The 21,414-nt window shown below is 41.2% G+C and overlaps 1 protein-coding gene across 2 annotated transcripts in view; it reads left to right on the top strand.

Moving 5' to 3' along the window:
- fer1l4 (fer-1 like family member 4) overlaps window positions 1-21,414 on the top strand; it is a 44,453-nt gene that overhangs the window by 18,190 nt on the left and 4,849 nt on the right. For both annotated transcript variants that reach the window (XM_033973954.2, XM_055225092.1), the window contains exons 25-46: window positions 2,482-2,634; window positions 3,057-3,237; window positions 4,767-4,891; window positions 5,449-5,583; window positions 7,467-7,640; window positions 7,942-8,049; window positions 8,315-8,476; window positions 9,132-9,306; window positions 10,191-10,279; window positions 10,828-10,953; window positions 11,678-11,717; window positions 11,813-11,913; window positions 13,164-13,298; window positions 14,999-15,112; window positions 15,630-15,757; window positions 16,178-16,348; window positions 16,556-16,710; window positions 17,188-17,369; window positions 18,013-18,098; window positions 18,792-18,890; window positions 19,270-19,387; window positions 19,884-20,007. In XM_033973954.2, coding sequence (XP_033829845.1) covers window positions 2,482-2,634; window positions 3,057-3,237; window positions 4,767-4,891; window positions 5,449-5,583; window positions 7,467-7,640; window positions 7,942-8,049; window positions 8,315-8,476; window positions 9,132-9,306; window positions 10,191-10,279; window positions 10,828-10,953; window positions 11,678-11,717; window positions 11,813-11,913; window positions 13,164-13,298; window positions 14,999-15,112; window positions 15,630-15,757; window positions 16,178-16,348; window positions 16,556-16,710; window positions 17,188-17,369; window positions 18,013-18,098; window positions 18,792-18,890; window positions 19,270-19,387; window positions 19,884-20,007 — 2,881 coding nt within the window. The remainder of the gene's footprint in view (window positions 1-2,481; window positions 2,635-3,056; window positions 3,238-4,766; window positions 4,892-5,448; window positions 5,584-7,466; window positions 7,641-7,941; window positions 8,050-8,314; window positions 8,477-9,131; window positions 9,307-10,190; window positions 10,280-10,827; window positions 10,954-11,677; window positions 11,718-11,812; window positions 11,914-13,163; window positions 13,299-14,998; window positions 15,113-15,629; window positions 15,758-16,177; window positions 16,349-16,555; window positions 16,711-17,187; window positions 17,370-18,012; window positions 18,099-18,791; window positions 18,891-19,269; window positions 19,388-19,883; window positions 20,008-21,414) is intronic.

The following is a 21,414-nucleotide window of genomic DNA, read 5'->3' as shown; positions in this document are numbered from 1 at the left end:
GAACTGTTTGGCCATAATGAGCATTGTTACGTTTGGAGGAAAACAGGGGAAGCTTGCAAGCCTGAGAACCTCATCCCAACTGTGAAATACGGGGATGGTAGTATCATGTTGTGGGGCTGTTTTGCTGCAGGAGGGACTGGCACATTTCATAAAATAGATGCCATCATGAGGAAAGAGCACTATGTGGAAATACTGAAGCAACATCTCAAGACATCAGCCAGGAAGTTAAAGCTTTGGCACAAATGAGTCTTCCAAATGGACAATAACCCGAAGCATACTGCCAAACTGTTTACAAAGTGGCTGAAGGATAACAAAGTCAATGTTTTGGAGTGGCCACCACAAAGCTCTGATCTCAATCCTACTAAAAATTTAAGGGCATACCTGAAAAGGCATATGCGAGCAAAGCAGTCTACAAATTTGGCTCAGCTACACGAGTTCTGTCAGGAGGAATGGGTCAAAATTCCTGAGAATCTTGCAGAAGGATGGCCAAAACTTTTGACCAAAGTCATACAGCTTAAAGGCAATCGTACTTAATACTAATGAAATGTATGTAAACATCTGACTTTGAAGAAAGTAAGGAAAAATTGTCTTAAAAAATCCTTCTCTCATTATTATGGCATTTTGCAAATAAAACTTAGATTTTTTAAATCCTAATTGGCCTTCAACTGTACATGGAATTGTATTTTGCGTCATTCACAATTGTTTGATTAATCCTGTTTAGTAAGTCTACTTTCTCTGAACACTCAAAAAACATGTAATTTTGAATTTCCCAGGATTGTTACATCACAGGTATTACTTGCAACTGTAAAAGGCCAATAACAATAAAAATACAATTAACCTCAGTGGCAAGGCTCCAGGGATGGACGAGATCCAGCCCGAGTACCTTAAGTCTCTGGATGTTGTGGGACTGTCTTGGCTGACACGTCTTTGCAGCATCGCGTGGCAGCCGGGGACAGTACCACTGGAATGGCAGACCGGGGTGGTGGTCCCTCTGTATAAGAAGGGGGACCGGAGGGTGTGTTCCAATTACAGGGGAATCACACTCCTCAGCCTTCCCGGTAAGGTCTACTCCAGGGTACTGGAGAGGAGAATCCGACCGATAGTCGAACCTCGGATTCAGGAGGAGCAGTGTGGTTTTTGTCCCGGTCGTGGAACACTGGACCAGCTTTATACTCTCCATCGGGTCCTCGAGGGTTCATGGGAGTATGTCCAACCAGTCCACGTGTGTTTTGTGGAATTGGAGAAGGCATTCGACCGTGTCCCTCGTGGTGTCCTTTGGGGGGTGCTCCGGGAGTATGGGGTCCGGGGCCCTTTGCTAAGGGCTGTCCGGTCCCTGTATGACCGGAGCAGGAGCTGTGTTCGTATTGCCGGCAGTAAGTCAGACCTGTTCCCGGTGCATGTTGGACTCCGCCAGGGCTGCCCTTTGTCACCGGTTCTGTTCATTATATTTATGGACAGAATTTCTAGGCGCAGCCAGGGGCCGGAGGGGGTCTGGTTTGGGAACCACAGGATCTCATCTCTGCTGTTTGCGGATGATGTTGTCCTGATGGCTTCATAGAGCCAGGACCTGCAGCAGGCATTGGGGCGGTTTGCAGCCGAGTGTGAAGCGGCTGGGATGAGAATCAGCTCCTCCAAATCCGAGGCCATGGTTCTCGACCGGAAAAAGGTGGTTCGCCCTCTCCGGGTGGGTGGTGAGTCTCTGCCCCAAGTGGAGGAGTTCGAGTATCTCGGGGTCTTGTTCACAAGTGAGGGAACGATGGAGCGTGAGATTGACAGGTGGATCGGTGCAGTGTCTGCAGTGATGCGGTCGCTATATTGGTCCGTTGTGGTGAAGAAGGAGCTGAGCCGGAAGGCGAAGCTCTCGATTTACCGGTCAATCTACGTTCCTACCCTCACCTATGGTCATGAGCTCTGGGTAATGACCTGAAGGACAAGATCGCGGATACAAGCGGCTGAAATGGGTTTCCTCCGCAGAGTGGCTGGGCGCACCCTTAGGGATAGGGTGAGGAGCTCAGTCACACGGGAGGAACTCGGAGTAGAGCCGCTGCTCCTACACGTTGAGAGGAGCCAGCTGAGGTGGCTCGGGCATCCAGGGAGGTGGTCTGGGCATGTCCCACCGGGAGGAGGCCCCGGGGAAGACCCAGGACACGCTGGAGGGACTATGTTTGGGAAGTTTGGACGTTTAGACTGCTGCCCCCGCGACCCGGCTCCAGATAAGCGGAAGAAAATGAATGGATGGATGGATACAATTAACCTAATGCCTAATACTTGTCCTATATAACCCAACTGACATTGCTCTTGAAAGGAAAAAGGCAGAATGCTCAGTTGAATACCTCAAAGTAAGAAGGGCAGCGACTTTTTCCATACATTGTCCATAAAATAGCTAAGGTGTGCAGACGTTTTAGTTTTTATATTCATAATGGAGGCTAGTTAAATAAATGAGAATACAAATGTATCTTTTGCCCATTTCTTTCTCTTCAGCCTCAGAGCACACTTCCTGATGTGTTGCTATGGTTACGCTGTGGTAGAAAACGACTGGCTTACGTCCGGATCCCCGCCTACTCCATCCTCTTCTCAATGGTTGAGGAGCAGAAGGGGCGGGACTGCGGCCATGTGTCCACTTTTTACATGAAGGTGAGTTATTATGCAGTATCTGATTAAACAGGTTTATTTTTGTTTATTTTTCATTATCTAACTTCTTTGGTGAAGGGTCAGTTTATAATTTAGCATTTTAAAATCTGTTGGTTTGGCCAACTGAAAATTCTATAAGGTAGCCAGAACGCTATTCATTCAAATTAGGACAATTGCCATAGTGATTAACAATTTAAAACTAAATATTATATCTTTTGACTAGAAAAAAGTCTTCAAAATGCTACATATAACAGGAAGCTGAAACCCGTGAATAGGTCCCTGCCCTCCGCCTAAAATCAGATATCATATTAGGGATTTTTATGAACGCAGCCCATAAAAATAAATAAATAAATAACTAAAGCTAGAGTGAAATATCAACTTTATTCTGTGTTCTGATCAGTTTCTAATACTGTTATACTCCCCAGTTACCGGGCTCAGCTCCTGGGGAGGTGTTTGCGAAGCTGGAGGTTTACCTGTGGCTGGGACAGAGTAAATACAGTAAAGAGGCTGTGGGCTCATTACCTGAGGACTTCACACCTGTGCGCACTCCTGAGGAGGGGATGGGGCCACCCACCAAAGAACTTCCTCTCAACCTGGCTTGTCAAGGTGGGAATTAATTATTACCCCCCCCCCCCCCCCCCCCCCCCCCCCCCCCCCCCCCCCCCCCCCCCCCCCCCCCCCCCCCCCCCCCCCCCCCCCCCCTTTCTGTGCTGTCCTTCAGGCTATTGGTAGGATTTCTTGATATCAGCCACTTCAGTTTTGTTCCGGTGGTACATCCCGTGCAGAGGCTTGTCCTTCCATGATGGTTCCTCTGTGCTCCACTATTTGAGACATTCGCTGAGCACATCATCCGTTGGGGCCTTGTCTTTGATGTACTTATGGATCTTGGATGTTTCATCCTGGACTGTGGTTCTCACGCTCACTAATCCTCGGCCTCCTTCCTTGCGGCTCGCGTACAGTCTCAGGGTGCTGGATTTGGGATGGAACCCGCCATGCATGTTCAGGAGCTTTCGCCAGACAAGACCCAAGGTGTAGGCTGTGCAAAGAGGCCCCTGAGACAATCCAGCACATAACTGCAGGGTGTAAGATGCTGGCAGGGAAAGCATACATAGAGCGGCATAACCAAGTGGTGGGCATAGTGTACAGAAACATCTGTGCCGAGTACGGACTGGAGACCCCAAGGTCAAGGTGGGAAACAACTCCAAAGGACGTGGAGAATGACCGAGCCAAGATCCTGTGGAACTTCCAGATACAGACTGACACAATGGTGATGGCGAACCAACCGGACATTGTGGTGGTGGATAAACAACAGAGCAAAGTCGTTGTGGTGGACATTGCAGTACCAAGTGATGGGAACATCAGGAAAAAGGAACATGAGAAACTAGAGGGATACCAGGGGCTCAAAGAAGAGCTGGAGAAGGCCTGGAAGGTGAAGGTATCACTGGTTCCCGTGGTCATCGGAGCACTCGGGTCAGTGACCCCCAAACTGGAGGAGTGGCTACAACAGATCCCAGGAAAATCATCAGACATCTCAGTCGAGAAAAGTGCAGTACTAGGAACAGCAAAGATACTGCGCAGAACCCATAAGCTCCCAGGCCTCTGGTAGAGGTCCCGAGCGTGGAAAAAAGAGGAAATGAGACCACCTGCGGAGGGTGAGAAGAAGATTTTTTTTTTTTACTATATTCTTACTACATTAATTCATCTGCATTGTTACTATTTATTTTTATTTATTTATTTTTTACTTATCTTTGGACAAAAATTAAAGAACGAATGAAAAGAAGAATTTTGTATTTATTGTGTAAAATCTTAAACAAAAAGTAATATAGTTCTAATAATAATCTGATACTATGATAAGTTAACTTCAGCTTATATACAGATGTTACTTCAAAATAAAATAAAAAAATGTCAGCTAAAATCTCAAATGAACGAATTAACATGGATATAATTTTATGTTTTAAAATAAATGAAAGCCAAATTACTTCACTCTGTTTATTTACAAATAAATGCAGCACTTAAACTTCACTTTTAGCATCAACAGTTTCCAATGACTGACTTCATGACTGATTCCTGTTTTAACCCATACCCATCATTTTAAAATACATTTATCCTGGGTCCTCTTTGTGTTGTGTTCATAGACAGTCGGTATTTCCAGCTCCGGTGTCACCTGTACCAGGGTAGGAGCCTGTTAGCTGCTGATGATAATGGGCTCTCTGATCCATTCGCCAAAGTGCTGTTCTCCACCCAGTGTCAGGTCTCCAAGGTAAACCACCTACATCTGGGTCACCCGACTTCTACTTTTTAACACAAATTCTTCTTCTTTTGTCAATTTTGAGAGTGAATTTCTGCTTTTATTGACATTAGCTCCATGTATACATTAGCAACATTAGCACAGTGCTTTTAGTACTGCAGAGGCTGATCAACTGCACAGAAGCAGGTTGAGCAGAGGCAGGTGGACAGTAGGGGCCAGCTAAAGTAAAAATATAAAATGCTGACATGCATATCCTACGATATGTTTTTTATTGCATGTTTGATGCTTTTTAACTTAATTGTGGAAAAAAAAAAACAAAAAAAAAAAAGCTTTTTTGTTTTTGTCCTGTTTTAGTAGAAAAAGGGGAGGGAGCTACACATTACACACTTAAGGTCTTAGACTCATCTAGACATATTCTGACACAATGAAGCTTCCCATTGTATTTTACTGTGATGCTTGGACCGTGATATTACATCAATATGATTTAATGTCATGCTGCATTCAAGTGTTTGTATTTGAATGTTGTGATGTATTCAGGTGATTCTAATTTAATACTGTGGTGCTTTCAGGTGGTGCGGGAAACTCTGTCTCCGGCCTGGAGCCAGTGTTTACTTTTTGACAGAGTTTTACTGGAAGGATCCAGAGAAGAACTGGAGCTGGACCCACCTCTTGTCATCATTAACATCTACGACCAGGATGCTATGGTAACATTATTACCAATTAGACTTAAACTGTAATTCTCTACACCCCATAAAAGACAAAGACATTTATGTCTGAGTATAATGTGGCAGTTTTTCAGATTTGCCCTCAAAAGTCTGTAAATTGCTTTTATATAATTTAATATCCAGTTTATCAGTACACTCCCTCATAATTTTAAGACCAGTTGAAAAATTTCAAGAATTCATATTTTGCACTGTAGGATCTTAAGAAGGTTCTAAGTAGTGCTTCAAAATGCAAAAAGAAGACATGAGAGTGAGACAAAAAATAATTTGAAAAAGTAATTTATTGCATTAAACTGAAATAGGCTGTTCATCAGCTGATCAAAAGACCACATCTCAAAAAACAAAAACAAAACAAAAAATAGAAAAAAAAAAAAAAAAAAAAAAGCACTCAGTAATGAGCAGCTGCACCATTCTTGTTAATCACCTCAAAAATTCATTTTGGCACGCTTAATTCTAGTGTTTCCAGGAGGCTAGTGGGAATGTTGCTCCAAGTGGTGAAGATGGCTTCACGGAGGGCATCCACTGTTTGGAAATGGTGTCCATTTTTGTAAAGTTCTCTTGCCATCCAACCCCAAATGTTCTCAATTGGATTTAGATCAGGGGAACATGCAGGATGGGTCAAAAGATGTTATTCTCTAATGTTCTCTAATGTCTCTAATGTTGTAATGTTATATTCTCTGGAAGAAGTCCTTTGTCAGTAATGTGTAATGTAATGTAATGTGTAGCTCCCTCCCCTTTTGCCTTGTGAACTGCGGCGGCCTGTTGAAAAACCCAGTCATTACCACACAGACGATGGCCTTCAGGCATGAGGGATGCCCCCGGCAACATCTCCACACAGCCAGCTACCGTTTGACGCCTCTGCACAACCTGAAGTTCCATTGTTCCATTGAAGCAAAAAGCCCCCTATGTCATGATGGTGTCCCCTCCACTGTGCTGTGAAATTTTTTTGGGTCTACCACTTGACTTTTTTTCCCAGAACCCTCAGGATCTTTTGAGAAATTTAAAATGACTGTCTTACTGCATCCAACCTCAGCAGCAATGGCATGCTGTGAGAGGCCTTGTTGATGCAGCTCAACAATCCAACCACGTTTAAAGAGAGAAAACTTTCTTGCCTTTGCCATCAGGAGGTTGTGACAATGTGGATACTTGACAGAAAATGAGACTGAATCCACATTTTTGCGAAGATTTGGGCTTTTAAAGGCTGTGGCCTTAAACCTTTGATCAGCTGATGAACAGCCTATTTCAGTGTAATGGTTGTTTGCAATAAATTGCTTACTCTTTTTTTTTTTTTTTTGTCTCCCATATCTTCTTTTTGTATTTTGAAGCACTACTTAGTACCTTCTAGTACCATGGAGAAATTATATTTGTTAAGGGCCAAATATGGTTCTCCAGGGTTAAGACCCAACAGTGCAAAATGTGAAGACTTGCAATCTTTCAAGTGGTCTTCAAATTTTGATCAGGAATGTATTGTGTGTTTTTAGGTGACTTGGTGGCCAATTTTTAGGCTGCTTGTTTAATATCCCTGTTAATAAAACACTATAATGTTCCAGTTCTCAACAAACCATACTTCCAAAATCCTATGGGAGTGTCCTTATTTTTACCAAGAGAAACAAAATATAAACAAAACGAGAGGGAAGATGTTTGTTACATTTTCTTTACAGTAAATAACTTAAAATGATCATATTGTTCCTAGTTTTAGGTTTTATGCTAGGATCTGATACACCGTAGTCAAATCGTAGTGTAAAGTGGTCAGTGTAGAAATCATCACACACATCCAATTGGTGATACCTTCAAGGGCCTTACTAATACTGTGCTCCGTTCAAGGACCTTACTAACCCTCTGATCTGTTTGGTGTTGCGTTAAAGGGCAGTCCCCGGTTTCTTGGTCGGGCCTATGCAGAGCCGCAGATTAAACGGGTGGAGGAGCTGTACTCTAAACCTCAGCTGAAGTTCTACGATGTTTCTCTGGGAAAAGCTTCGGCTGGAGAACTGCTCGCCGCATTTGAACTTATTGAGTTTGATTACTCTGCACTAGGAGAGGTACAGAACTGCAGCAAATATTATATTCTATTACAGATGTTTTTATTGCGAAAATGTAGCTAAAAATATCCTGAAAGCAAGCTTGCCTCTCCACAGAGCCAAACTGTAATATTGCTTGGTGAAGACATTATTGCTTTGCCTAAAATATTTCACATAATGTCATGTTTCACAAGTAGTGCAGTAAAATTTCAAGATTCAAGATTCTAGTGCACTGCCAGGCGATTTTTTTCTTACATTAACTACCTTCTAACAGGGGAATGTTTGTAACCATGCCTCTCACTAATCTCATGACTTCCGCTAGCCCCGACTCCCTCGCAGTCTGGACCCACAGGAGCTGGAGGAGGCAGAGGACCGCACCTTCCTGATCCCAGAAGGCGTGAGACCAGTGCTCAAGACGTTCAGGATCGAGGCAAGAACCAGGAGGAATCAATCAAATTGTTTTCAGTTGGATGAGAAGAGATGGGTTTTCATTTAGTTTCTGTATCTACAAATAATCAAAAAACAAAACTCAGAAATTCTCTGTATTAGTAATTACCGGTATGCCAATTTGCCAATTAAGAATAAACCTGAATATCAACCACACTCTAACAGTATTAAAGCCTGAAACATTCATTATAATATGTAACATATTAAAACCAATAATGAAGCCGCCACCTTTTCTCTTTTACACTCAGGTCTTGTTCTGGGGTCTTCGGGACCTGAAGAGGGTGCAGCTGTTTGAAGTAGAGCGCCCCCTGGTAATAGTGGAGTGCTCAGGAAAAACGCTGGAGTCAGAGGAGGTAGAAGACTACAAGAGCCAGTCCAACTTCAAGGATGTTGTCCGATACCTGGATGTGGTAAGGGCCAGACCAGGACGGAATGGGCCTAAACCAGAACTAAACCAAGACTGAACTGAGCCTAAACCAAGACTAAACTAGGACTGAAGTGGACCTAAACCAAGGCTAAACACGAACTGAACTAGGCTTAAATCAGGACTAAATCACAATTACGATACACAGTGGAAATGAAGAGAAATCATAACTAATTTCACCAGAACTAACGCAAATGTACTCGGCACTAAACTAGCTATACCCCTTAATCAACTTGCGCTAAACCAGAAATGACAACCACTTCTTAAGCAGTCCAGGACTATACTGGGACTAAACCAGTATTTAACCATTTTACACCTTGGGGTAATTGACTGGACTTAATTAATAACAGATTCTCCTTACAGTAAACAACTAGGGTGTGTTAGTTTCACTGTAAACCTACAGTGGTCAGATATTAGAATGCGATGTCCTGCTCCCAGATGAGGGCAAAAGTCAGTTTACATTGTATTTTTATTAGAGATATCCAAAAAGAAAATTCACTAGATCTCATCATTACAAAAAAAACAACAACAAAACAAAAACAGCAATAACTAAACCAGGTCTAAACTAGGTTGTAACCAGGTCTAAACCAAGTCTAAACCAGGTCTAAACCAGGTCTAACCCCAGTCTCCCTGTGTCGTAGGAGCTTCCGGAGCTGGTGTACCTCCACCCGCCCTTGACACTGTTCGTGGTGGAGCGGAGGGCGTTGGGGAGGTTGGTCCTGGTAGGGTCCCACCTGGTCCACAGCCTCATGTCCTACGGCCCAAAGGAGCTGGGGGCAGAGTCAGACCATGAGGAGGAGGGGCCTATACACAAAGGTAATGCCGACTAAATGAAAGCCCTGTTTACAGTTCTGTTAAAAAGTGCATTTTTTGAGTAAATTTTCTTTTTGGAGTTTGAAAAATGGTGTACTTTTTGTCATTAATCAACATTTTTTATTTGACCCGTTTAAAGGTGTACTATGCACCTTTTTTTGAATGAACGTCCACCACCTGCTTGTCTATATGGAGATATTGATTTCCACAAAGTTTTCCACGGCATGAACTTGTCTATCTCCATGAAGACAAGCAGGTAGCATGACCAAGTTATAGTTCAGACATGTGGGGAAGTGACCCCGATCACAGTAAGAATGCACATTTTTCAAAATATTTTGAGCAATAAAAACAACTGTGTTAATAAACTCAAGATATAATATAGTTTACATCCTACTGTGGAACATTTCAGGTAAAGTAATCTCCATGGAACCACCCTCCACCATAAAACTTCCATAGTGCGCATTTAACTTTTGCACAATTAATATGTTGTTTGTCAGCTCTTTCTCCAAGCAGCTCACCTTTTAAAATGTAAATATGACAGTAGGATTATTTAATCGAGTTTATTCCCTGAAAGTGAAACTAAAACTATAAGGACCAAACTAGCTATAAAAAACAGGATTAAACCAAGACTAAACTAACAATAAACCGGAACTGAACTTAGACTAAACCAGGATCAACAATTATTTCTAAACCAGACCAGGACAATACTGAGACTAAACCAGAACTTAACCATTTCACACCTTGGGGTAGTTCAAAGGAAAAACTTTCATTTTTGCTGTGATAATCAAAGTTAGCTATTTTGTATTTGAAGTCAGTTAACCCATAGTCTATAATTCAATTGTAATGTGCTCTATTCCTTTTATGTGATGCTTGATTATTTTGTGTAGTTGTCCAGAAGTCGGTGAAGGTGGCTCCTGTGGACATTGTGGGAAACCTGGGACTGAGCTCTCTCAACCTCAAACAGAGCAAGATCAAGGTGCTGCCCGGACTAAACTGGGACTAAATTGGGACTAAACTGTGACTAAACCAGGACTAAACCAGGAATAAACCAGGACTAAACAAGGACTAGAGGAGGGCTAAAGGAGGAATAAAGCAGGACTAAAACAGGATTTAGGTCAGGGCTAGGTCAGGACTGAACCAGAACCAAACCAGAAACTATACCTTGGACCAACCCAAGATTAAACCATGATAATAAAAGCTACTTGAATTTCAAAGATGGGTTGTAAATTATTTCAATGTACAAAGAAATTATAAACTCCATGACTAAGGCTTTGTCTAATCAGGGCTAACTATTCCAGGACTAATCCAGGACTAATCCAGGACTAACCCAAGACTAAACCAGGACTAAATCACGCCTTAAACTGGACTAATCAGGGACTAAACCAGGATTAAAACTTGCCTATAAAAGACTAAACAATGACTAAACCACAACAAAATCTGAACTAAAACCAAGACTAAACCAGGGCTGAACCAGGACTCTCTAAACCAAAAGCAACTATGGTCTCTCCATTTCTTGCCTCACAGAACCCTCTGAAGGTGGTGTCGAACAGACTTCAGAAGGAAGAGGAGTTGGAGGAGGAGCCGGTGGAGCAGGAGGAACTTGACTGGTGGTCCAAGTACTATGCCTCCATCCAAGAACGGGACAGAGAGGTCATCGATACAGCAGCATGGTTACTGTTCCCATATGAGAGGGGCACGTTGTAGAAAACAAGCAATATCAGAATAAAACCACAACTTAATGAGCACTGAGCCGAAATAACACAGAAATGACAAAACATGACCAATCCAAGAGTAAACACGACTTAATAGGGACATTGTAGGATTGACTTTTTGAGCTTGTAATGTTCATTATTATCTGAACCATGTTGCATTTTGATTGATTTGTGCATATTTCAGTAATCCTTCATTGCCCTGCTATTGAGTACTCAGAAATATCCAGTTTTCACCTACTCCATATCTCCACCCTGGGCTTAGTTGTTCTTATTCAAAAACAGTCAATCACCGGGTCATGCGTGTAGGGTTCAGGTATGTCACATAGTTATGTTTCAACAATAAAAAGGGTAAATGAACTACTAATGAAATACTAATACATCTACTGGTTGCTATGGTGAAATGCCTCTTTGAAGTGGCAAGGCTTCAATGGAACAATTCTGTTAATATGTTGTTTTATGTCAATACTGAAAATACACAATGAACAAAATGTAGCCAACATTTATGATATATATTGTTTTAATTTAGAACTAAATTCCTCAAAGAGCATAATGTGGCTTAATAATCAAGACAAACAAGATTAAATTGGCCCAAATCTTGAATGGAGGTGGTCTAAAACAGTCTTCTATCTTTATTTTAAAAATGATATATTTTGTTTTCGTAGGCTGCATCACAGAGAGAACTGGAAGAACAAGCAGAGACAGGTGAGCGAGTTTTAGTGGCCTTTAGTGGACACAGAGGAAACTTTGTACTGTTTTTCTTGTTTCTTTTATATATTAGTGTTGTTGTGTTTTTGCAGATGGGGCCAATTTGACAATGGCTAACATTGAAGATGACGAGGAGGAGATGGTGGTGGTGGAAACAGAGCCTCCAAAACGAAAGAACATTGCCACTCTCACGGTGAAAATTCTGAAATATTTTTTGCATTTAATATTATTGTAATTTATTTTCTTTTTTTTATCTTGATGCACCTGTTGAACTAATACTCCTCTGTGTAGTAGAGTAGTCCTGGTGGTAGGTAGTAAAACAAACAGTACTATTAGTATCACTATTATTAGTAGTTGTAGAGGTAGTAGCTGAGTAATAGAGAAGTAATAGTGTAATAGTTATTTTTTCTAGAAGTTCTGTGTAGTACAGTAATGGCAGTAGCAGTAGCGGAAGTTGTAGCAGTAGTACTAACTGACTTATTATATAATAATGTCTTACACTTTTGATGCACTTTATGGGCTTATTAAAACCTCATTATTCATTCACACTAGTGTTAAGTTAATATTGTCGCCACAGCTACCCTGAAGCAGATGGGCAAAAGTAAGGTTGCCAGTCTGTGCAATCAGACTTTCTGACCACCACCACTCACACCCCACATTCAGGCAAGATACTTCATTTGATCTGACTTTGGTGTGAGTTGTTGTTTTACAGTGGGAAGTTGTAGTAAAGTGGTGGCAATATTCATAGTAGTTATAGTATCAGAAGTATTAGTAGCGGTTGTAGTGTTATGGAAAATAAAATATTGTGTTTTACTTTATCTTCAGAATCATTTTGGTATTCTAAAAAATCTTTCATGTAGCCCTTTTTGTTGCATCTTTCTTGTTAATCTCCTTAATCTCTCCGGTATATCAAAGGGCCATGTGTGGCCCCCGGGCTGTAGTTTGCCCATGTCTGTTATAGGCTATGATATTTTGTTATCCTTATGAAAATACTCAGAGCTTGAAGGACTGGGGGAAGGCTCTGGGGGACGCCAGGGGGGTGGCAGTCTGTGACCATGGCTGCCCTGGCAGTGTCTTGTTCATTTCTGTTGTAACAAAGAATAAACCTACTTTCTATTTCATGACTCACAAGGCTTCATAATTGATGATTTCATATAATTTCCGCAACAGTAGTATATTAGTAGTAGTATTGTAGCATTGTGGTGTAAGGAAACACGGCAAATTATTTCCTGTTTATTTGCTGAACACAAGGGCTACTGTAGGCCATAATCTAAAGACAGGAACAAAGCAATAGCAGTTCTCAACTCAGCATAACAACCGAGTGTCACATATAAAACATATTAACATATTAACAATGCTGTCAAAGCTGTCAGCCTTGAACTATACAAAAATTATCAAATCATTACAGTATTACGTTAACTCCTCTGTCTGTGTAACCTGCAGTTGTACAGTGGTGAGTTGGAGTCTCAGTTCCATCAGTTCCAGGACTGGCTGCAGATTCTGCCCCTGTTCAAAGGCCGAGCTCTGGGAGATGCTCTGGAGGAGGAGCCGGAGGAGCGCATCATGGGAAAGTTCAAGGTCGATCCTGGTTTAGTTTGAGTTAAGCCTTTAAAACATGACTGAATACTAATACTAATGAATATAATACCATTTTATGTTCATTTTGTCTACTATTCCATTATTTTACATATTTTATATCAATGTCATCCATGTATGTTTGAGTATTTTAGCAATCTCCCAGGCCAGTTCCTATTCGAACCATCCTTAGGATCATGCTGTACTTGACAAATCTCCATAAATATAAAAAAGAATGATACAAAGCTGTACACAGCAACTTAACAAACTTGAGGCGTTGTGCAGTAGTTTCATTAGCGAGAGGCACATTGATTATGGCAAGGCGAGTTTATTTATATAGCACAATTTGTACGCAAGGTAATTCAAAGTGCTTTGCAGAATAAAATTACATTAAAATCATATTACAACATATCAAACCATAAATAATCACAAATAATCATTATCAGTCATATGCACAGCTAAACATAACTGTGTTGAGCCTGGATTTAAACATTGTCAAAGTAGAGGCCAGTCTCACATCTTCAGGAAGATTTTTCCAGGTTTTAGCTGCATAAAACTGAAATGCTGATTCCCCATGTTTAGTCCTGACTCTGAGGACTTCAGGGACAGGCCTCCTGCTGGTGGCCAGAGTGTGAGATGGCTCATATGGCACTAACATGTCAGAGACGTATTTTGGTGCTAGGCCATGGAGAGACTTGTACACAAGCAGAGCAGCTTTAAAGTCTATTCTCTGAGCCACAGGAGCCAGTGCAAAGACCTGAGCACAGGACGCATGTTCTCATACGTCTTGGTTCTAGTCAGGTCCCGAGCAGTAGCGTTCTGATGTACTGCAGCTGTCTTAATGCTCGTTTGGAAAAGCCAATGAGCAGGCTATTACAGTAGTCTAACCTACTGGAAATAAATGCATGATTAAGTCTATCCATGACTTGGATAGACTTATCCATGCAAAACCAGTATACCTCTAATGTTTTTAGATGGTAAAAAGCTGCAGATGTTATTGATTTGATGTGGCTGTTAAAGTGGAAGTCTGAGTCTATTATTACCCCTAGATTTCTAGCTGGATTTGAAGGTTTTAGAGAGAGACTGGAGGTGACTACTGACACTTTCTCTGTCTTTCTGTGGGCCAAAGATTATGACTTCAGCCTTGAACGTTGTTTTGCATTCACACACTGATTTATTGGATGTAGTGGCAGAGTGAATCCACTGGTCCATATTCACCTTGTTGTGTTGTGATATCGCTCTAAAGGGGAGTGACTTAGTGCAGAGACCAAAGGAAGGGGAGACTCAGAGCATCAAAAACAAAAGGGAAACGTATAAAACATATTAATATGTTGTTTATGGTGAATATAGTATTTTCAAAACAAAGATAACATGGTAATCTAAATATGTGTTAAGTGTAATACCCCCTCTTTAAAATAACCAACTACAAGTTTCAGTAGTAATCTTTACATAAGATATTCAGAGTTTCATCCTAAAATTAAGTAAGTTTTAAGTAGAAGAAAAGTCTTACTATTTTTGTCATCTGCAATATCTAGTCTCTCATTCTCATATCCCATTTTCCACACCATCAAGCAGAGTTTCTAACAAATTTATTCTTATATTCATAATGTTATTTCTGGCATATAAAATTGTGATTTTTGTGTGATTTTGTGTGATTCTTTTGTGTGATTTTTGTGTGATTTTTTTTGTGCGATATTGTTCAGGGCTCATTCCTGGTGTACCCAATTGACCCTGAGGCAGACACCCCAGTGCAGATCACAGATGGCATCCCCAAGAACTCCCCCGTCAAAGTCCTGGTCCGGGTTTACATCATCAAGGTACACACAACACTAAAATGCTGTAAGGAAGCCATGTATACATAATATTTGTGAAAATGGTAGTGGCAAATTTTATAAATAAATATAGAATTAGCTAGTAGATTTAACTTAATCATGTTAATATAGTCTAACAGTAGAGGAACTTGAATAAGATCAACACTACACGTGATCTGACACAATGCTGATTCTGTTTTGGGATAGACCCCTGTTTAATCCTGGTTTAGTCCTAGAAATGTCCTGGGTTAGTGCTGGTTTAGTACAGAGCTAGGCCTGGTGTAGTCCTGGTTCAGTCCTGGAGTAGCCCTGGTTTAGATTTGGTTTAGTCCTTGCTTGGGCTTTTTAAAGTTATGGTAATAATAATGATTTTTGGTAAATATTCTAACTCCCAGAGACAGCAATTCAAATTAAAGATAAACTGATAAGGAGCCCTTCAAAATAAAGCCCCCATATTCAAAGCTTTGCTCTGTAGCCTTTCAAAATAAAAGCCCCCCTCTCTCACAGCTCTTCCTGTGCTTAGGCCTCCAGTCTGTCGCCTACTGACCCAAATGGCAAAGCGGACCCCTACCTTCTGGTTCAGGTCGGGACCCAGAGTCAGGACTCAAAGGACCGCTACATCCCCAAACAACTCAACCCCGTCTTCGGAGAGTGAGTACCATGTGCACAATACTGATTTAGACCTGGTTTAGACCTGGTTTAAACCCAGTTTAGACCTGGTTTAGACCTAATTTGGTCTGTGTTCAGGTTTAGACCTGATTTAGTACTAGTTTAGTGTCTTGATCCAGCCCATGGATCACTTTTTGTTTTGCGCTGGTTTAGATCTAATTTAGTCTTAAAAAGTTTCAAGTATTAGTTAAGTTCTGGTTTAGGCACATTTTAGTTCTGAATTAGTCCTGGTTTAACCCTGGTTTAGCCCTCGCTTACTCAGATTTCAGTCCATGTTTACCCTTGGTTTAGTCCTTGTTTAGTTTTGGTTTAGTCCTGTTTTTAGTTCATGTGTAATTTTGGTTTAGTCCATGTTTAGACCTTTCAGTCCTGGTTTGGCTCAGTAGACCTTGTCCGTTCCAGGGTTTTTGAGTTCACAATCTCATTTCCTTTGGAGACCGAGCTCCTGGTGAAAATCCTGGACCATGATCTGGTTGGAGCAGATGATGTCATTGGTGAAACTCGCCTGGATCTGGAAAACCGCTTCTACAGCAGGCACAGGGCCAGCTGTGGACTGCCCCTGTACTACGACACGTAAGAACCATGAGAATTATTTACAATGGCATGATATAGCCTGGTGGATTTCTCTCCCTTCTGAACAAAAAAAACATCAAGAGTGACTGGGGAGTGAACAAAGAATGTACTATTGTAAACCCAACATATATCTTATATTACAGATAAGAGATAGTAAAGAACAATTTAGTCATTGAAACAAATAAAATAATGACATTTTTTTTTCAGAGAAGGGTACAACATGTGGAGGGATGCCAAGAAACCCAGCACCATTTTAACAGAGCTCTGTCAGAAACACATTATCCCAGACCCAGAGTTCAGAACCAATGAAGTCAAAGTTCTCAACAAGATCTTCAAAATACCCCCAGATGCTATCCCCGAGGGTAATACCTGGTTTAGACCTGGTTTAATCCTGCATTAGACCTGGTTTAAACAACAGTTTATTCTATTTATTCTTTTATCTTAGTTAGTTCTTCTTTAGGCATAGAGGTGACCTGGTTATGGTTTAGTCCTGGTTTAGCCTTTGGTCTTGTGCTTGGCTTAGTCCTAGTTTAGATGTACATTTGTCATAATTTCAGCCCCTTTGGTCTTGTCCTGGTCTAATCCTGTTTTCCTCTAATCCTGACTAAACCTTGCTTAGATATAGATTAGTGGATTGGTCTAGCCCCGATTTAGTCCTGGTCTATCCCTTGGTCTAGTCTTGGTTTGGTTCATGGTCCCGTCCTTGGTTTTCTCTTGGTTTAATTCTGATTCAGTCCTGGCTCAGTCCTGGCTCAGTCCTGGCTCAGTCCTAGTTCTGTCCTGGTTTAGTCCTGGTTAAGTCCTGGCCTCCGGTCTAACCCCTCTCTCTTCTTGTGCAGCCCTCCTGAAGCAGAACCAGCTTTCGGAGCTCCAGAGGGCAGAACTGGAGGAGCACATGGCCCTGAACGTGCTCCATCGCTGGGCAGAGATGAGGGAGTTTATCCCTGGAGCAGTCCCCCTGGTCCCAGAGCATGTGGAAATCCGACCTCTAGTGAACTCAGATAAACCAGGACTACCCCAGGTCTAAGTCGTTTATTATCCTGGTTACATTTAGTCACATTTATAATTTAGTTTATTCAGTTTGGTCAATTTTGGTTGTACATTATATTTAGTGCTTTCCACAAATTTATTCAACTTTATTCAACTTATGTAATTAATGCAGGTGAGATCTGAGCAGTTCTAAAGCAATGATTTTATTGTTTTTTTAATTATCAGATTTATATTTTAAAAGGTAACATTTTTTGAAGATAATATACAGTTAAGGGGATGTTATTGCTTTGCCTGGTATGTGCCACAGTATGGCATTAAATTTGTCTATCTTGAAATCTAATTAGAGGTTTTGTTGCTCAAAAGTAAACTTGAAGAAAAACATGTATTCCTAGTTAGCAGTGTCACCTTTCCAAAGAGTTGACCTCTAATGTAGCTCTCCATGGCAATAAGCAGGCAATGCCCCTGGACTAAGTTAATGCCATATTGTGAAACATTCCAGACAAAGCATTAACATCTCCATGGAGAAGTAGGTGATGGACCCTTTACCAGAGTAACATAATGCACCTTGTGATTTTTTTTTTTTTAATCTGTTTTTGTTTTTTGAAGCAAATGATTCACATTTTCATACAAGAATATCGTATTTATGCATCATATTACCTTCCCGGTGTCTGCAGGGGTTTCTTCACATGTGGGTCGATGTGTTTCCCACAGACGTCCCAGCTCCGCCTCCAGTCAACATCAAGCCCCGCCTCCCTGTGCAGTACGTGGCAGTGACAGTTTTTAGTCCAGGTTTTGTCCTATTTAAGGACCTGTTTAGAACAGGTTTAGGCCTTTAATTTATGTTGGTTTAGTTCAAATTTATATTTAGTTTTATATTTAATTTATTTGAAGGACAATGTGCAGATGCATTAAAAAGATGGCTGCACCAGATTTAGCAAAATGCTAATTTCCATCTGTAGTCCTTTGTCACAAACATTAAAAAACAATTTACATATGAAAAGTGCAATACAAAAGATAGTGTACAAATGTGCAAAATTTTCTATACATAGTGCAAACTACAAGTTATTAAAGTGCAGGACATAAACAACAAATATCAGAATAAATACAGTGTAGTCGCCATCAGATGATATCCACGAGGGTAGCATCTGATAGCGCTGTACCTTATTGGTATTGTGAATGTAAACAAGACAGTAATATGACACTAAAACAGTACAATAACACTCATGATCTGGTAATCTAGTGGCCATCAGATGGTACCCACGAGGGTAACATCTGATGGCCGAATACCCGTCTGGTATTGTTAGTGTGAGCAGGACTGATGGTCAAGAAGCTATATATATATATATATATATATATATATATATATATATATATATATATATATATATATATATATATATATATATATATATATATATTTTATATATAAATATCTCACAATGGTTGTCTGCAGATACGAGCTGCGTGTGATCATCTGGAACACAGACGATGTGTTTCTGGATGATATAAACCCTTTCACTGGAGAACCCTCATCTGACATTTACGTCAAAGGGTAGGTCCTTGAATGCACCACAAACACTAGAACTGTTAGACCCTAAATGCATCACACACCTCTAAGATGATCTCCAATTTACTTATTTGCCCGATTCTTACAATTCTTTTGTCAGTAAGTGCTCACTGAGAGCATAGAAACCTAAAATGATTCTAAGTGATTGGAAATATAGTTTAAGTATTGGTTTAATTTAAATGAATCTTATTATATAAAACTGACTTTTGATGCATGTGTAATCCTGTATTTTCCTGTATTTGAGGCTGGCATGAATGTCAGATTTCACCTACCCTCTATCTACATATATATCTTATTACTCATTACATGAAAAAAGCATAATATATGTTCATCAATAATACATGTCAATTTAATCTTGTTGCAGTTGGATAAAAGGCCTGGAGGGAGAGAAGCAAGAGACAGATGTCCATTTTAACTCTCTGACCGGAGAGGGCAACTTCAACTGGAGATTTGTGTTTCGCTTCGACTACTTGCCCACCGAGGTATCTTTTTCTCACTAGTTGAGGAGAAAAAAAAACTGTAAATATAAGTAGAAAAGGCATATGTGTACCAGACAATATACAAAATTTATATCTACTGTCTTATTAATGTTAGACAGTATTTCTATTAGTGACTAGACCCAAGAATTCACTTTATCACAACAAAAACAACATTTTAACAATATTAATTTTAGTTGCCACCATCTGTATACAATTTTATTGGTCTATAGAATGTTGTGATGTCATCTGAAATCCAGTAATATTTTCCTGTGAATCAATAGAAACAATTGTGCTACTGTTGCAAAAGGAAATGGAATTCTGTCAACTGGACAAAAGTTTTCTCTCAAAAAACGTACTTGGACAACTGGAGGATTACACAGACAATTAGGCTACTAGTTATCACAAAGGGGCGATCAATGGTCATAGTAGATTTAAATTTAAAAACTGTTTTAAACATTTATTTTGTTGAATATAAAATTAACTGTATTGACTTGTGCAGAAAGAGGTGGTGTATAAGAAGAAGGAGTCAATTTTCTCATTGGAGGAAGCAGAATTTCGACAACCGGCCGTCCTCACTCTACAGGTCTGGGACTACGACCGAATCCTCGCCAACGATTTCCTCGGCAAGTACTCAGGCTATCAGACCAGAGGTTAAAGGCTACTGGGTTTAGCCTAAAATTGTGCACACCCAGATGGTTTGTACTTAGGGATTCACAACACACCTTTCTGCCTTTGCATCAGAAAATATTTGACTTGAGATATTCAATCTCATCTGATCTGAAGCAGGGTTGGACCTGGTTAGTACTTGGACGGGAAACTGCTGGGAATACCAGATGCCACAGTAGCTCTAGTGCAAATTGTTGTTGTCTCCTTAGGCAAGTCACTTCACACACCTTGCCTGTATATGAAAAGTGGTGAATGAGTGAATGATGGTGGTCAGAGGGGCCCTTGGCATAGATTGGCAGCAGTAGCATCTTATCACCAGAGTATGGAATGAATAAATAATACATAAAATTGTGAAGTGTCTTTGATACTCTAATCACCCTTAGTTAAAATGGCCTTTAGGGTTAATCCTTGTTTAGCCTTCGTCTTTAGGTCTAGGGGAGAATTTACTTACTCTTAACTATGATTTATAAGAGAGTATAGAACTAGTACATCTAGTAAAGTTCAGTTTAGCCCTGATTTAGCCCTAATGTAGTCCTACTTATTTCTGGTTTAGTACGGGTTTAGTCATAGTTTAGTTCTGGTTTAGCCTCGGTTTAGTCCTTCATTTAGTCCTAGTTTAGTCCTGGTTTACTCCTGGTATAGTCTTAGTTTAGTTTTGGTTTAACCATGGTTTAATCCATCCATCCATTTTCTTCCGCTTATCCGGGGCCGGGTTGCGGGGGCAGCAGTCTAAGCAGGGACTCCCAGACTTCCCTCACCCCGGACACGTCCTCCAGCTCCTCCAGTGGGACCCCAAGGCATTCCCAGGCCAGCCGAGAGACATAGTCCCTCCAGCGTGTCCTGGGTCTTCCCCGGGGCCTCCTCCCGGTGGGACATGCCCAGAACACCTCCCTAGGGAGGCCTCCAGGAGGCATCCTAAGCAGATGCCCGAGCCACCTCAGCTGGTTCCTCTCGACGTGTAGGAGCAGCGGCTCTACTCCGAGCTCCTCCCGCGTGCCCGAGCTCCTCACCCTATCCCTAAGGGTGTGCCCGGCCACCCTGCGGAGGAAACCTGTTTCAGCCGCTTGTATACGCGACCTTGTCCTTTCGGTCATTACCCGGAGCTCATGACCATAGGTGAGGGTAGGAACGTAGATTGACTGGTAAATCGAGAGCTTTGCCTTTGGGCTCAGCTCCTTCTTCACCACAACGGACCGATACAGCGACCGCATCACTGCAGATGCTGCACCGATCCGCCTATCAATCTCACGCTCCATCCTTCCCTCACTTGTGAATAAGACCCCGAGATACTTGAACTCCTCCACTTGAGGCAGAGACTCACCACCCACCCGGAGAGGGCAAACCACCTTTTTCCGGTCAAGAAG

Source organism: Periophthalmus magnuspinnatus, chromosome 10 (assembly GCF_009829125.3).
Source record: "Periophthalmus magnuspinnatus isolate fPerMag1 chromosome 10, fPerMag1.2.pri, whole genome shotgun sequence".
Lineage (NCBI taxonomy): Eukaryota > Metazoa > Chordata > Actinopteri > Gobiiformes > Gobiidae > Periophthalmus > Periophthalmus magnuspinnatus.
The sequence above is the reverse complement of the archived record's forward strand: the minus strand, read 5'-3'. Positions and strand labels throughout refer to the sequence as shown.